General features: G+C 42.4%; 1 protein-coding gene across 1 annotated transcript in view; it reads right to left on the bottom strand.

Annotated features, from left to right (window-relative positions):
* LOC124783901 (chitinase-like protein Idgf4) overlaps positions 1-18364 on the bottom strand; it is a 46565-nt gene that overhangs the window by 5886 nt on the left and 22315 nt on the right. Inside the window, exons 2-5 of the mRNA XM_047254058.1 lie at positions 15240-15478; positions 10058-10190; positions 6042-6214; positions 942-1131 (exon numbers count right to left, since the gene is read on the bottom strand). Coding sequence (XP_047110014.1) covers positions 942-1131; positions 6042-6214; positions 10058-10190; positions 15240-15478 — 735 coding nt within the window. The remainder of the gene's footprint in view (positions 1-941; positions 1132-6041; positions 6215-10057; positions 10191-15239; positions 15479-18364) is intronic.

Raw genomic sequence — 18364 nt, 5'->3', positions numbered from 1 at the left:
TGGTCATAAGTAGCAAAAATTTTGGTATGCTCGTTTTACGACGATATGATAGAGCCACACTTATAATCTTGAAACGTAAATACTGCAACACAATTTGAAGTACTCGTGAATACACAGAAACATATATCCAAGCCCCGCCGAAGGTGCATGTCAAAATTTTGGGTACTTCTGACTAATACATTATCTGCAACCCCCAAATAAATTCTGAAGCTACCTCAAAATGGCGGCAAAAGCTTCTGTTGCTATTTGCAACCTAGACTGTTTCTTCTTACTGAAAATTATAACATACTAGATTCTTACTCACGGCTTCGCCCGCATACACGTACGCCACACGTCACATATATTTCACACATCTCCTCCTCCCCCTCTCTCTGTACACCCTCTCTTCCCCCTCTCTCTGTGGCCATCTCCTCCTCTTCCCACATTCTACCCCGTCTTTCTGTGAGTCTCCTCCTGCCTATCTCTATGTCTAGCTCCTATGTCACTCCGTTTATATCTACCCCACGTCAATGGGAGATGTTTCTTAGCCCCACAGTAGTTTTTTCCAGACAATGAGAGGTATGAATACCAGGTTTGATTGAATTTGATCCATTGGTTTAGGAGAAGATGTGGAAAACGCATATATACATCCATTTTTATGATATATATAGAAGTTAGCTACCAGAGAGAAAAATATTCTGAAACTGTTTCTTAAAGAATATTTTAACTACGTATTTTGGTTTTCTGATCGTAGGATGGCCTGATGATGGTACTTGGTACGGAAACATGTAGCTGTTAGACAATATAAAAGTGGGACTACAGACTAAAACATTTTTTGTTTTTTGTGTTGCTCACTCTTGCAACCGGCAGTACGTCGGTAGTAATATGAACTGAATAAAAAGTGTATAGTAAGATTTTGTTCGCTTCCGATCCGGAGCAGCAGCAGCAGCGGGCGTACTGACCTGGGAATGAGTTCTCGAGGAACCAGCGTATGTTTCCGTCGACCGAGAGGTCAGAGTCCCTCTGTCCGGCTGGGTAGAGCGGCGCAGGGTAGTCGGCCTCCTTGGGGTCACGCTCCGGGTTGCGGTAGTCGAAGGCCAGCACGTGCAGCTGGTCGATCTGCTGGTTCAGCGCCGTCGGGTCGTAGTACAGCTGCAACACCAGCGATTTCAGCGTTAGGTAAACGGCGATACACTGCAACTGCAGAGTGCATCATTCCTAAAGAGAGTTCCGTGTGGCTCAACAGCTTGGTGCAAATCTTTCGATTGGACGCCACTTCAGCGACTTGCGTGTCCCTAACCTGGAATACATTGAGGAGTTGTACGCCGGAACACAGCTTTCCGAAGAAGTTCAAATGTGTGTGAATTCCTAAAGGACCAAACTGCTTAGGTCATCGGTCCCTAGACTTACACTCTACTTAAACTAACTTATGCTAAGAACAACACACACAGCCATGCCCGAGGAAGGACTCGGACGTCCGGCGGGAGGGGCCGCGCAGTCCGTGACACGACACCTCAAACCGCGCGGCCACTCCGCGCGGCTCCGGGGAAGTAATATAAAGAGAAAAGCAAGTAGACCAAGATGACGGGGGAAATTGCATTCTGCAAGAAGAATTTGACAAAGCTCTAAAAGAACTACGGGACAACAAAGCAATGGGCATTGATGACATCCTTGCAAAACTAATAAAGTACGCTAGTGACAGCATGAAAATGATGCTTCTTGAACTTATTAGGTCCATCTACAACACATGAGAGATACCGACAGACATCCAGAAATGCATCGTTGTTCCTATACCAAAGGAGGCAGCAACTACAAAATGTGAACAGTACCGAACTTTCAGCCTAATCTCACATGAATCAAAAATTCTGGTAAAAATAATTCTGAAGTGAATTGAAGAGAAGGTGGAGGATATGCTAAGTGAAGATCAGTTTGGTTTCAGAAGGAGGTTAGGAACAAGAGAAGCGATTCTGGCGCTGAGACTCCCTATCGAAAAGCAATTACAGAAAAATAAACCAACTTATATTGCCTTTGAAGACCTGATAACGTTATCTGGCAAGAGGTGTTCAGTGTGCTGAGGAACAGTGGAATGAAGTACAAAGACATCCGCGTGATGCTCAGTTTCCACAAGAATGTGACGGAAGCGATTAGGAACTGTCACCAAGAAAAGAAGCGAATATTGGAAAAGGGGTAAGACAAGGACGTGCTCTCTGCCCTCTTATATTCAGTGCTTACATCCAGGAAGCTACAGACCAAGTTCGAGGAACTAATGAGGTGAGGATCAAAATTGGTAGACAGAAGATAGACATGCTATGTTATGCACATGATGTTGTTATAGTCACGGAGACAAAAGAAGATCTAGATGAAGTCCTCAGAACAATGGAAAGGATTCTATGCAATCAGTATGGAATGAGAATAAAGAAGAAAAAGACTAAAGTGATGGTATGCAGCTCTGAAGCAGAATATGAACCTCTGAGAACGAGAATTGGAAGCGAGGAAGTGGAAGTGATAGAGGAATTTACCTACCTGGGAAGCAAAATCACAAAGGATGGTAGAAGCCGGAAAGAAATTGTGAGCAGAATACAACAGGCCAAATTTTCATTTAATCTGAGAAGGAACTTACCAGCAAGAACATCAGTCTGAAAATAAGGAAACGTATCATGAAAGCTTTCGTTTGGAGTGTGGCCCTATACGGATGTGACACTTGGACAAGGGGAAGAGAAGAGAGAAGACGGCTAGGGGCCCTGGAGATGGTGGTGCTATAGATGCTATACAAGGATGACGAAGATCAGCTGGAGAGACTAAGCAACAAATGTGTTTAGGAGAGTGCAGGAAACCAGATCTCTGTGGAGGCACATCCAAACAAGAAGAGACAAACTTGTAGAGCACATCATAAGACACAACAATGTCATTGGAACAATAGCAAAAGGAGCTACTGAGGGAAGGAATCGGCGGGGGCGACGAAGGATATCACACAAGCAACAGATCATGAATGATGGTGGATGTAACACGTATGTGGAAATGAAGAGGAAAGCAGACAGAAGAGAGGATTGGCGCTCTGCTGCAAACCAACCTCAGGGTTGAACACTAAAAAGAAGAAGAAAGAACCTGCCCCAGTGGTACTACCAGGGGACGGGCACCCACAGTTTAACGAGGAATCTGAACGATGTGTCGTCCCTGGCATACATTCACATCATTGAGGGGTGAAGGTTAGGTTAAAGGCAGACTGAAATATTCAGTGGTCCGACCATGATTCGAACCCGCGACCTTAGTGCTAAAGCCTGGCTTACTTTTCCAATTTTCTCTAGATTTGTTTATCGAATGTTGTACTAAAGTAGTTCTATCGCTTGCTTGCTATCTATTGGCTTCAGAGGAATGCTGCTTGCAAAATGTATGGTGAGTTCAAAAAGTGAGTGACTGCTCTGTGTCAATCTCAGTCGGCCAACGTAATTGGTTTCACAAGCTGCAACATTGCGAATGGAACAGCGACCCGAAAATGTAAAATACATTTCTTTCATTTCTCCTCTATGGTCACAAACCTGTAAGTCCTCAGACTACCGGTTTCGGTCAGCAACGACAATCTTCAAATCTGTTTTATAGAAAATATGTCCTAATATACTGGGGCAATAGTCACATCGTGAGATCTGAAGATGGTCATTGCTGACCGAAACTCGTAGTCTGAGGACCTAAAGTTTGTGGCCATAGAAGTTAAATAAAAGAAATTTATTCTACATAATTGGTTATAGATCATGAGAGTGCGTGGATGATCTCATGTTCTGCTTGGATCATCATCGATGAGAGCTTTTGATGTTGTTTGTGGGTATTTTTTACAGGACATCATATTTGTCGTTGACCGTGCAAATTATTTATTTCACAGTTGCAATTTCGGCAGGACCATTATCAAGTCGTACCTCAAAAGATGTAAGAATACAAAAACGTGAAGGAGGTTAACACTGTATACAATTCAAGTAATTTACTTCATTTCGCGTTGCACAGGGCTTCGCGCTCGTCTGATGTTATTGTATTCCTAAAGTGAAAAGGCTTAGTTTTGACGACGACTTCTATACATTTTGGAGGATTTTAAAGTCTGACCTGTGCAAAAGCATAATGTAAGTGGTGGCCTGGCACGAAGTCGGCGTTCCAAAATATCACAAAGTTGTTCTGTACGATTCAGGTAAGGACTCTGTGCAGGGCAGTCGATTACAGGGATGTTATTGTCGTGTAACCACTCAGCCACAGGCGTTGCATTACGGAAAGGTACTCTATCGTGTTGAAAACGCAATCGCCATCCCCGAACTGCCCTTCAACAGTGGGAAGTAAGACAGTGCTTAAAACATCAATGTAGGCCTGTGCTGTGATAGTTCCACGCAAAACAACAAGCCCCCTCCATGAAAAACACACCGCCGCTTCGGAGTTTTACTGTTGGCACTACACATTCTGGCAGATGACGTTACCGGGCATACGCCATACCCACATCCTGCCATCGGATCGCCACATCGTGTACCGTGATTCGTACTCCACACAACATTTTTCCACTGTTCAGTCGTCCTATGTTTACGCTCCTTACACCAAGCGAGGCGTCGTTTGGCATTTACTGGCGTGATGTGTGGCTTAGGAGCAACCGCTCTACCAGAAATCCAAGTTTTCTCACCTCCCGTATAACCGTCATAGTACTTGCAGTGGATCCTGATGCAGTTTGGAATTCCTGTGTGATGGTCTGCCTATTACACATTACGATCCTCTTCAACTGTCGGCGGTCTCTGTCAGTCAACAGACGAGGTTGGCCCGTACGCTTTTGTGCTGTACGTGTCCTTTCACGTTTCTACTTCATTATCACATCGGAAGCAGTGGACCTAGGAATGTTTAGCAGTGTGGAAATCTCGCGTACAGACGTATGTCACAAGTGACACCCAATCACCTGTCCACGTTCGAAGTCCGTGAATTCTCGCAGAGCGCCCCATTCTGCTCCCTCAGGATGTCTAATGACTACTGAGATCGCTGATATGGAATACCCGGCAACAGGTGGCAGTCTAATGCACCTAATATGAAAAACGTATGTTTTTGGGGGGAGTTCGGATACTTTTGATCACATAGTGTATCATCAATATTGAAATGGCCCAGCAATACCTATGAGATTCTGAGGCGAATCGAAGCATTATGGCACGCCATGACTGCAACGCGCTTTAAATGCGTCCTTGAATCACCGTAGTGAAGTGTTATTATAAATACCAATTTAAATGTACGTAGTTAACGATGACACCACCATTTGTTGCTTGTTGCCGACAATGCTTTTGATTTACCCATCTGCAAATCATATACTTCAATGACATCTCTGTTCATTATATGTGCCATTAATTTCAAGTTCTACTGGTGATTCGTATGTTTACGTATTCGTGGGTGCAATATATTATAAGAACCTGCGATTCTGAACGGTTCGCGTTACATAAACATGGTCTTCACGTATCACAGTTAATTAAAGAGTAGGTACCTTGAGATATGATTAATATTTCTTCATTTACATAAGTGGTAAAGCAATTGTGGTTCTTTTACAAGAAACAAAATACTTTTTATCGACTTTCGGAAGCTCCTGAAAGTCGGAGCAGAGCGACGTAATGTGCTCTTAACACTCTGATTCTTAGAGGTGTATAAAGAACCGTGCGAAATGCACGGAGGAGATACTGCTTCTTGCCTTGTAAACTCGCACAACGGCGGTGAAACTGGACGTGATGACGGACTTTCTGTACGTGTCTTAGGCTCATTCCTAATATTAGCATGCCGTATTTCACTTTTTTTTCCGAAACTACGGTAGCCTTTCGAAGAAAAGCCCATCTTTCTGATATAAGGAAAAAATCTCTATATCTCTATTTTTTAGTAATATACTAAATACCTACTCTTTTGCGTGTTATCACGTGCTTCAGTATTTTGAAACATTTATAAAATTTGACCGATGTCCGTGATTTAAGTATCAGGGTAGATGCATCTCCCCTGTAATAAGAGCGTTAAAAACACAGTATAATTCAAAATTCCTAATTATGGCATCTAAAAAGGAAGCGCCTAATACTCACCGACTGGTTGATGTATGGGATGACGCTGAGAGTCAAGAGAGCGTTTTCGTTCCTCAGCGACGTCCTCAGTTCGCGGATCAGGGCCGAGAACTGGCTCTTGTGCTCGTCCGCTTTCTCGTCCGTGTGGCTATGGGCCGCGCCGACGGCCTTCTTGATTCCGTGCCATATGGAGCCTGGTAACGACAAAACATGTGTAGAAATACTGGCAAGAGTATATATATATATATATATATATATATATATATATATATACAGGATGTTGTAAAAAGGTACGGCCAAACTTTCAGGAAACATTCCTCACACACAAAGAAAGAAAATATGTTATGTGGACATGTCTCCGGAAACGCTTACTTTCCATGTTAGAGCTCATTTTATTACTTGTCTTCAAATCACATCCATCATGGAATGGAAGCACACAGCAACAGAACGTACCAGCGTGACTTCAAACACTTTGTTACAGGAAATGTTCAAAATGTCCTCCGTTAGCGAGGATACATGCATCCACCCTCCGTCGCATGGAATCCTTGATAGGCTGATGCAGCCCTGGAGAATAGCGTATTGAATCACAGCCGTCCATAAGACGAGCACGAAGAGTCTCTACATTTGGTACCGAGGTTCCGTAGACAAGAGCTTTCAAATGCCCCCATAAATGAAAGTCAAGAGGGTTGAGGTCAGGAGAGCGTGGAGGCCATGGAATTGGTCCGCCTCTACCAATCCATCGGTCACCGAATTTGTTCTTGAGAAGCGTACGAATACTTCGACTGAAACGTGCAGGAGCTCCATAGTGCATGAACCACATGTTGTGTCGTACTTGTAAAGGCACATGTTCTAGCAGCACAGGTAGAGTATCCCGTATGAAATCATGATAACGTGCTCCATTGAGCGTAGATGGAAGAATATACTGACGAAACTAAAATGAGCTCTAACATGGAAATTAAGCGTTTCCGGACCCATGCCCACATAATATCTTTTCTTTATTTGTGTGTGAGGAATGTTTCCTGAAAGTTTGGCCGTACCTTTTTGTAACACCCTATATATATATATATATATATATATATATATATATATATATATATATGTTGTAGGGGGAGGGTTACTCAACGGTACAACTGGTTAAATGCGGCCCACAACGAAATCCTTCCTTGCGCCAACCTCTTCATTTAAGAGTACTGCGTGCACCCTACTTCCTGAATTATTTGTTCAATGTATTCGAATCTCTCTTTCCCTCTACAGCTTCCTCCAGTACTATAGATGTCTCAGCACATGCCCTATCATCCGGTCCCTTCTTCTTGGCCTCGCGGGGTAGCCGTGCGGTCTTGGGCGCCTTGTCACGGTTCGCGCGGCTCCCCCGTCGGAGGTTCGAGTCCTCCCTAGGGCATGGGTGTTGTCCTTAGCGTAAGTTAGTTGAACTTATATTAAGTAGTGCGTAAGCCTAGGGACCGATGACCTCAGCAGTTTGGTGCCTTAGTCCTTACCACAAATTTCCATTTCCTCCTTCTTGTTTGTGTTTCCCCCTTATTATTTTCCTCACCGATTCAGTAGGGAATCGCCTCATTTCTTATCTTATCGGCCCACCTAACTTTCAACATCCTTCTATAGCACCACCCGTTAAATGACTCCAATTCTCTTATTTTCTTGTTTCCTCACAGTCTGTGATTCACTATCATGCAGTGCTGTGCTGCAGACGTGCATCCTCAGAATTCTCTATCTCAAATTAAGGTATCGTTTAATACTAGCAGACTTCTTTTGGCCAGGAATGCACTCTTCGCCTGCGCTAGTATGTTTTTTATGCCCTCTTTGCATCGACCGTCATGTGTTATTTTGATTCCGAGGTAACAGAATTCCTCCACTTCGCCTTCTTCGCGGTCCCCAGTTTGGATGGTAAATTTTTCACTAACCTCTGCTAGCTCTCATACTTTTGTCTTTCATCGGTTTACTCTCAGTTCTTGTTCTCTGCTCAGTAGACCGTTCATTCCATTTGTGTGTCTGTAATTCTCCTTCGCTTTCCTTGAGTATAGCACTTTCATCAGCAGTCTTATCACTGATATCTTTTTACCCTTAATTTGATTCCATTGCTGAACCCATCTTTTATTTCTGCCATTGTTTCTTCGACAGAAAGAGCAGTAGGAGAAAAAGACTTCAGACTTCTGACATTCCACTCTCCGACTCGTATAATATTATTCTTCCTTTGCTTATTTATTCTTTTTGTCTTGGTCACCTTCTTGACAGTCCCCTCCCGGAAATCCGGATGGAGAAATAATTCGGAATCTTTTGCCAATGAATAGGTCTTCCTGTTACAGATCACATGTGCTGTGGATGCAACTTAAGTGTCTCTTAACGCTGTGGTTTCCCCTTCCTTCTTGAAGACACAAAAACAATTTCCTAGTCTGTCATTGCTTCTTCTTATAGTGTGAGGGCATTCTAATTTCGTCTGTGTCTCCATTTATTAGTTTACTAACGGACGACTTGATCTTAATATCTGAATTTCTATGCTTTCTTTAGCAAAATTCTTTGATTGTTCTAAGAAAAGCATTTTTCATGTTTGAGTGTGACTTTTTTGCATTTGTTTGTTTGTTTCTGTACCATCCTGATTAGAGACTAATTAAATCACTGCGGTGTTTTACTCAGAAGATTGTATGGAAAATGAAGAACAGGATAGTGAGAGTGGCACCTGAGAAACTTCTCGTGGAGAAGCAACCGCTTCAATAGTGGCCGGTTACCTGTGGACAGTGTGACGCATGCTCCCAGCGACTTCATCTCGTCATTGTTTCGCTAGTGACACAGGAAAAAAAAAGCTACCAGAAATTTTATGTGTTTTTCGTAGAAAATACGTTTCAAAGTAAACGGTTAGAAACTAGAGTCAGTTTTCCGTGTTAACAATTATCTGCGTTTACACTGTCTGTCGAGGCCTCACTGTACTGAGTTAATGCCACATCTGAATAATACTCCGAAAATCAGGCGATCGGAAAGTCTTCCATAGAGAAATCAGCACCAACATTCTCTTCAACCATTTATTGACTTCCCTTCTTTAATTTTGCAATAATATCAACTTTTCCATGTACATTATATCTTTTGCATAATTATAAAAGTCTACATATATTATATTCAATTTTCTGTTTTTCAGTCAAATTGTGATTTAACATCAACATGTTTTTTTCATTAAATTATAATATATGTTTCATTTGAAGATAATTTATTACGATGTACCAAAATAGTGGAATTTTAACTTATTCTTTGTTCAAAGCCTTTACAATATCAAGTTGGAAACTCTTGCCTACAAGATATGCAGCTTTTGACAATCTTGCAAAAGTGAAATACAAGTGGGAAAGTGTTTTTTTTTTCCAATCCTCTAAAAGCAAAAATCGGAATAACAACGATCAGAGTAGAACGCAAGTACACCTAACGAGCAGTTTATCGTAAATACACAACTCGCGAAGTGTAGCCGCTAAACGAAATTGTTATTCTACACAGAGCAGCTGCAACATCCAGTTTGCTGTCGATGTTTTAACGATGTACTTACTTAGTGCTCAGATGTGTATTACATCAACTGAAGATGGGTAAAAGCCCGAAACGTGTATTGCAATAAATAAAAATACATAAAAATCACTGGTTGCTGTATATGTTAAAATAGAATAAAAAATTAAAGTTCTTCGGTAAGAAATCCTTAAACTAATTGCTAATATTTATTTTATGGGGTAAGGCAGCAGTCCGAGGTATAATTCTGTGCCCTGATCCACGGCCTTATACCCAGAAAACTAATATTTAATATTACGCAAGTACAGTTCGTGGAGGTCTGCACCCTATGATTAAATACTTAAACTGTTCATTAAGTATCGCATGCGCATCTCTCTTACGTAACTTGCTGTGCATTAACTGTGGTATGTATGGCTTTGTGTGTTAAAGGAACGTTATCATCTAGGCTAATTTCCAGGAGTTTCATACAGTCCTTCTAATTGATAAATTTTTACATGCATCTGTTGTGCCAACGTGTGAATATTGTAATTATTGCCACTCACCAAAAGTGCCGCGGTCCTTCTTTGCTTTGTTCTTGGGGAACTCCCAGGCGATGTCAATGCCATCAAATCCGTGTTGCTTCAGTAGGCTCTTTGCCGAACTTACGAAAGTCGTTCGGTGTTCATCACTTTCAAGCTGTAAAAGAAGACAACATATTTCTCACTACCGTACTCTATTACATGTCCTCATCATTAAAAAAACAATTGTAACGTAAAATAAATTACGGTTCTATAGTTTAGGTAGCACTTGCATTTATAACCTACATTCAGTCTTTTAGTTTCACAGTCCTTCGTTAAGTGATTCGTATTTTATTTTCAGTAATAATAGCTACTCTATAGCCTTTATGAAAGTTTATTTTGTGACACTATCCATGGTACGTTGAAAGCATGGAAGTCAGTTGCTTGGTCCCGCAATATGCCACTGATCCTTAGTCGCTGTGTGATTTCCCTAAATCACTCCAGGCAAATGCCGGGATGGTTCCTCTGAAAGGGCACGGCCGACTTCCTTCCCCATCCTTCCCTAATCCGATGAGACCGATGACCAAGCTGTCTGGTCTCCTTCCCCAAACCAACCAACCAACCTTAGTCGCTGTACCAAGGACGACACTTAGTAGCTCACACAAAGTGAAAAGATCTGGTGACATGGAGGCCAGTGAAAAGATTATGGCTGTGATAAAAAGAAATAGATCTGAAGGATTGTAGCGTCTCCTTAAAGAAAACGAGAACGAAGTAGATTGCAAATTAAGAAGAAGTAAAACATCAGTAGACGGCATGAAGAAGGAAATAAGTATCCATGAGTAAACACTGTTGCTACTGACAGGGACTTGTGAATATCGAAATATGCGCGACTGGTTAATTTTCTTTCGAATTTTCAGGGATTCCTAATGTCTGGGGGGAGTTTTCTAAGTACAAAACGCAACTCCGGTTACTAGAACAAAATAACAAATCTAAAGGTAAATTATTTAGCTATACATTGTGGTTGTGTAAATCGTAGTCTTTTGAAAGGTGATTTTTATTGGCTCTCATGTGTATCAGAATATTAAAAATTTGAAAAGGTTTCGTAAAGGTGTAAAGTTAGCTTATTTATGTGATATTTTTCCTGGTTTTTGCAAGACAAATTTTTATTATCTTTTGGTGAATTACATCAAGAGATAATCAACTTAGGACACTACTAGGTGAAAATAGTTCGCGTTTTTAGATAGTGAACATGAATATGGACCAATATGAAATCGCTGCTTCATATGGTGCGGGTCTCCCGCATCGTCCCCTACGCTCTTTTACGGAGTATGGGACATCATCATCATCATAAAAAGGCTTATAAAAGCAAATCTTGCATAAGTATCACACAATTACAACAAGTGAGCTAATAGGCTATTGTAAAACATTGCTTTGCCACCGGTCATCCTAATGAATATAAAAACGCAGAATGGACTTCTATCTACTGGGATAGTGCTATTAACGAGGAGTTCAGATTAAAGTTAGCAAGTAACCTTGTAATGCAGATGCAGTTGTTTGCTTAAATTCTGCTTGGAATGCTACACTCTCCTTGGTCAGAAAACAGAGGAACAGAGAGAACGTCATTTGTACGTAATTGATATTCAATATCGATGAATTCTGACGTTGGTTGCGTGGTGGCGCTAAGGAAAATGACAAGCTGTGTACCTTCAAATTATCGGCAATTGTCGAAGAAGTCACCAGGCTCCAATCCCGAGGGTTGATTGAATATTTTATTCGCCGAGAGAGACTTAAATTTTACGTTTTCCATAAGTTTCAAAGTAATAAACTTTGATGAGCTCTAAAGCATATCTCATCACTTCTTATTGGCGTGTTCTGTAAAATTAACCCTTCATCTTTTCGAAACCGCAAACTGGAGCGGAGCATATGCTTTTCTACTGAGGAACCCTATTTTTGACAATTTTCTGCGTACATTTACGTAGGTCTTTGCTAGAAGAAACCGTAACGGTGGGTAAGCAATGATGGGTTAAACACATGAGAGGGACCACAATTCGAGTTACGCGGAACGGTTTGAGTCCGATCCTCTTGAGAGAAGGCAGAGAAGTACAATGTTATTACCATACAGAACACTCTGTCTGATCTCCCTGGACAATCATTCCTCCCTGTACTGACAGATATAGGTGGTTTCTGTTCATGGCGTATGCTTTGTTCATAATATAGCATGTACTGTGCTTTGCACAAACTTACTAGTGGCTCGTCTGCCACGAAATGTAGCCTGTCGTCGGTGGAGTTTTTAAAAATAAAGATCGTTTATCAGTTAGTAAACGTTTTCACGTAAATATGACTTGGAACAACCAAAGAAATCTCATTTATAATACCAGAATCAATTGCAGTACTAGTACTTTTATGGATTTTTGTAGAGTTTACACTCGACTACACTGCCTCTTAACTCAGGTTGGTACAAACAAGTTTTGCGCAGAAAGTAAAGGGGAGGTAACTCTTCGCGCTATGTCGTGCTCGAGAGTAACAAAAGAATGACATATGACTCAATGAGAGCCATGTGGTGTTATGTAGTGACCTGCCCGTGCTGCGGATCGTCTGTCAACGTCGTTACTTGTAAGGCCAGAGGCGAATGCTCAAGTACTTAATGACGGGTAGCGCCCACGTGTGCTGTTAAAGTCAATGGGCCCAATGGACGACTGCTGCGCTGTGTCTGATATTTAGAGGTCATTTCCACTGTGTGGAGTCCACAGGAACATTCAAATTATGGCAATCATATTCTGTACCAGATCATTGTATGGATTATTGTTTGCAGGTTTCGCCTTGTAGTTTACACCATCTCACCATCTATCAAAATACTACTAAAAACAGTTATAATCTGCAATGTTGCAACAGTCATTTACGCTGCTGGTGGTTACTTCTGCGTCGCTTCCTTGCCCTTGTCCTGTTCTAGCTTTTTCGGATGTCCATCTGTACAGAGCTCATATGGATAGGACGCTATATCATACACATTGCTGTGTACATAGCTCAAGAAGTACACAGCAGTACCACGAAACTCTGCCACCACACACACACACACACACACACACACACACACACACACACACACACTTGCCATGTGCCGCCTAAGTTCGGAGTAGCAGCCTCTCGCCGAAAGGGACTATCTTCTGCTTCAGCAAAATGTTCGTCAGCAAATCATATCCACCCGCTGATAGTGTTGCCACATGCCACAGAGATGGCTCTTTGATTCCACAGAATACGGACACAGGTTGAGATCACTCCCCCAACTGGGACACCCGTTAGTTGCGCCACATCTCTGTGACAGATTACACTATGGACCACTGTTTTGGCAGCCTCATTCTGAGACTGCTACAGTCCCATCTCTTCTACAGACAGTTACGAAGTTCTACAGTGACTAATGTTTCGACGTTGGAGTCTTTATTTAAGGGAGCAATGGTAACAGTTAACAGCATATGCCTGCAAATCACTTTCATCCATAGTGACTAAATCACGGGCTGCCAAGTGACAGCACTGTTATTAACGCTCAGTCATTTTAGGTATAGGACTCAAATGCCAAGCATACAACTAGTAAGAAAGTTAAGTACATTTACTGTAAATATTCAGTGTTAAGAAATGAAACTTATGATTTTAAATTGTGTTGCCACATTTATGTTCTAACGCCACCCAATTTTTGCAGTGCGTGTTTAGATTTTTGTTAGCATGTATAGACTGCCACCTTATAGAGAAAAATAGAAATTTGATTCCTTGCCACTGTGGATTTTTGGGCTGAATTGATGGTAACACTCAGTTAGAACATCACGACGTACATCTACATCTGTACTTCACATGCCACCTAATGTTGGGTGGTGGAGAGTACTTCGTGCACCACTTACAAATGGTGCGTGGGAAGAATGGTTGTTGGCAGACATCCGTATAAGCTCAAATCTTTCCAATTTTACCTTCAAGGTGATTTAGAAAGCTGGTGGTAGTTTGTGTTCCAAAAATGAACAGCATAGAGACAGAAGTGATGAGACTTTTTGTAGGAGCTGCCCATCATTTTGCAGGACAATGTTCAAGCACGTATAGTGCAAGCTGTTATTGATTTGTTTGACTGATAGGGCTGCTAAGAGCTATACCACCTACTGCACTCCCCTGACTTAAGCCCTCGTGAGTTCAACTCGATTTCTAAACTGAAGGGAACACTTCTGGGCATTCGCTTCAGAACTGCTACAGATTCGTCGGGCAATAGACCGCGTTCTCGCGCCCGGGTTCGATTCCCGGCGGGATCAGGGATTTTCTCTGCCTCGTGATGACTGGGTGTTGTGTGATGTCCTTAAGTTAGTTAGGTTTAAGTAGTTCTAAGTTCTAGGGGACTGATGACCATAGATGTTAAGTCCCATAGTGCTCAGAGCCATTTGAACCAATAGACCGCGCCGCTCGAACACAACTGGCACTGCGAAGAGTATCCTACGACTTCCACATCGCTGGCAACGGGTTATACACAATGCTGGTGACTACTTTGAAGGTCAGTAAAACTTTGAAACACGTATCTATTTTGTACGAGCTCTAAATAAATAGTTGCCGCTGTTAAAGTTCCAACCATCGTATTTTTTTTTTTTTTTTAATTTATTGGATTTCGGGAAGTGCCCACACAGTCACCTCATTAATGGAATGTCAATCACGACGATACGAACGTTAAAACAATTAAATACCCAGTCCATGAGCGGAGACAATCTTCGACTTGACCGGATTTCAAATGGTTCAAATGGCTCTGAGCACTATGGGACTTAACATCTGTGGTCATCAGTCCCCTAGAACTTAGAACTACTTAAACCTAACTAACCTAAGGACATCACACACATCCATGCCCGAGGCAGGATTCGAACCTGCGATCGGAGCGGTCACGCGGTTCCAGACTGAAGCGCCTAGAACCGCACGGCCACACCGGCCGGCTGACCGGATATCAAACCCGGGTTTGGCTTATTGCTAGCTATTTCCACTAATCTCAAAATAATTTACCACACGATATGCACAGCGAGACAGCTGCTTCAAAAGTGAGGTCAAATGTGACAAACTTGGCCAGTACGTGTGTGCGGTTGTTTGGCAGAGTCGTGGATATGAAGCATCGAATATGACAAACAAGTTTGATAGTTACCAAGGACTTTTAGTGTAACGCTTTGTTAATGCTTGTACGCAGCAATGTGTGAAAGCGCTCCGCGTGTCAACTGACCAGCTCGAAGTACTTCTCCCTGCTGTCGGTGTCCGCGGCGCCGCCGCCGATCGACAGCAGGATCTTGAGGCTGGGGAAGCGCCTCTTGAGCGCCACGATGTTGGTGTACGTGGTGTGCTCGTCTTCGCTCGGCGGCACCGCCTTGTACGTCTCCGTGTTGATCTTGGCGTAGCCCACGACCAGGTGCGTGCAGTACGAGAAGCTGGGCTCGATCTGCGACAGCAGAATGCGGCTCGACTCTGCAACAGACGTCGCCTGCGTATGAGCGCACCGAAAACACGCTAGTTGACACAGGAGCGACGTACTTCAGTTTATACATCTCATCAGTTAAGTTCTGCTACTGGGCCAGTCACGTGAGGCGTCTGTCCTCAGAGGTCTTATTACTTAATTAGTTTATCCATAGTATGTATTTGTGATAAACGTGTCAACAGAACAAACATAGGAACAACGCACACACACACATACAGGGCTGTGGTCATGTGTGTGTGACTTGCGCCTATCTGCGATTCAGCATCTCCGCAATATGATGAATAGCAGTCTATCCTTTTCATATATATAATGTTGTTACGGGTATAAGTACATGAACGTAAATTATTGGTACCTTAATACAGTCACCGAGCGGGGTGGCGCAGTGGTTAGCACACTGGACTCGCATTCGGGAGGACGACGGTTCAATCCCGCGTCCGGCCATCCTGATTTAGGTTTTCCGTGATTTCCCTAAATCGTTCCAGGTAAATGCCGGGATGGTTCCTCCGAAAGAGCACGGCCGACTTCCTTCCTCGTCCTTCCCTGATCCGACGAGACCGATGACCTCGCAGTTTGGTCTCTTCCCACAAAACAACCAACCAACCTTAGTACAGCCAATCCCACAAGAAACTGTACGCCACAATTTTAGATGTAATATCCGCCGCGACATCCCTGTTAGTGGTCTTGAATCTGTACTCAGTGCGCTTTTGCACAGTGTTTGTACATAAACAGTGTGAGATTTAAATGTTTCGTTTCATCGGTTGCAGTTTCAAATGATTGCAAAATTGCTGAGTGCTCACAAAATGTGCAGTGTTTATCAAAAATGCCTTCTGAGGTCCGTTAAGAAGGTATTTGTTCCGAACGAGGCAAGCTGGGTGCCTCAAGAGGATAATGATCCAAAACGTCGCAGCCGTCTCTGTGCAGCATGGAAACAAGACAATGGGACGTCCACGATGGATTTGCCCGCACTGTCTCCGGATGGAAATCCGATCGAAAATGTTTGGTCGTATATTAAGATGAAACTTAAAGGAGAGCCAGTATATACTTTGAAACTGATGTATAAAATCAGGACGATATAGAGATCTCGTGAAAAGCGTGCCAAAAATGTGCTAAGCTGTAACCGATCATGGCAGCGACTGGATTAGCTACTAGGTAATTGTGCAATTAGTAACAACATCTATTTTCATGTAAACGTATATTTATAACACTGTCTTTTTTTTTACAGATAACGGCGTACACTTTCTTGTGGAACTGACAGTATATACCCAATTCAGGGTGTTTGTTGTAATTTTCTCTACATGTAACAGTCTCCCCACAAACATAGAACATAATTTGCTGCATGATGTTTTATGCACGGTCGTAACGGTGCATTAAATGGGCTAGACCTCTCAGTGTAGACTATTCGTTTTTCGTCCACATATTCACACTCAGTACCTGACCTTCTGCCCTGGTGAAAATAAATGGCTTGCTTGTGACACCCAAATTGGATGTACTAAGCAACCTACAAACATATTTCTACACACACTGTACAGACGTTTTGGTGAGCTGCTTTGAGTTGGGTGTCAATGGACACTGGCCAGCTGTTCTTATTGCTGCCCAATGTGTAAAGATACTCCTTTTGAAGGGTTTAACCTAGAGTAGAATAATTTTTCTCGGCTAGTGTGTGTACGTACGTAGTGGTGTGCATCTGTAGATTTTCCTATACACACACTGATCGACTTTCGACGGTAGGGTCTTTCCGATCCAAACTGTTCACCTTCTATATACAGATACAGACCAAGTATGACCCAACAAAACACCGAAAAGAAAGTAAATTGCATTTAATTACTAGACATCTTAAATATCTAACTTCAGGCATTATTACGAGGGCAATTTCATTACCCAAGAAAACTTTTATAATAGAAAATTTTATTGAAGCAAGTCACTGTTGGTAAGCACCATTCCAATAATGCTTTTGTTGAATATATGATGGGCATACAATGGTTTTTGATAGCCACCCCGAAAGGCCAATAACAAGTGAGCGTACAAGACGGTTAAAAAAATACTAGTTGGATGTTATTAAATATTTTCATGTGAAATGATGAACACTTGCACAAATTGCAACCGAACTGGGTGAAGACTCTCAAACCTCACTGAAGATCGTTTGTTAATGTTGTTAACGAAATAAATGTGGGCACAGAAGCGCTGTCAACATAGCCGAATGAAGGCAACACACTAGAAGTCGTAGAATAAGTTCATGATATGGAAAAAAGAAAGACTGCAGACTGCTGCACTTCCGCCAGTTATCAAACGGGAGCTATTCGTGACAAGTTTACGGGGGAGCAAATATTCAAAGAAGCCGCAATTGCCTCATACAGAATTTTATCCCAGAACTCTTTAAAAAGAGGATAGGCTTCGTCGAAGACTCATCTTTGTCGGCTTCACACTTTAAGAGATGGTCACGAATGCCTACTAATTGATGAAACATCTGTAATCAGGTCTTCGTTGATTAGCATCCTGCTGGCGATACAATACCCGCCTAGATCGCACCTTCAGCTTCTTTCATTCAAATTCCGTTGCTTGTTCCGGCGTACACTAATCATCAGATAAAAAATAACGTTCGCCACGAGCTGGGTTCAGATACCTGTTTGACTATACCGATTTTGATTTTTTATGGTTTTCCTAAACTGATTGAGACAAATGGTTGCTTGAAACGGACACAGCTAACTTCTTTTCCCGTCTGACGGAAGGAAGGAAGGCTACTTTTTCACGTCCAGCCGACATCGATGACATAAGAGACGGAGAACACGCTTGGAATGTGTGAAGGGCAAGGAAATCGACGGTGCGCTTTCAAAGGAACCATCCCGGCATTGCTGGAGCGATTTAGAAAAATTATGGAA

This window comes from Schistocerca piceifrons, chromosome 1 (assembly GCF_021461385.2).
Source record: "Schistocerca piceifrons isolate TAMUIC-IGC-003096 chromosome 1, iqSchPice1.1, whole genome shotgun sequence".
NCBI classification, from domain to species: Eukaryota; Metazoa; Arthropoda; class Insecta; order Orthoptera; family Acrididae; genus Schistocerca; species Schistocerca piceifrons.
The sequence above is the reverse complement of the archived record's forward strand: the minus strand, read 5'-3'. Positions and strand labels throughout refer to the sequence as shown.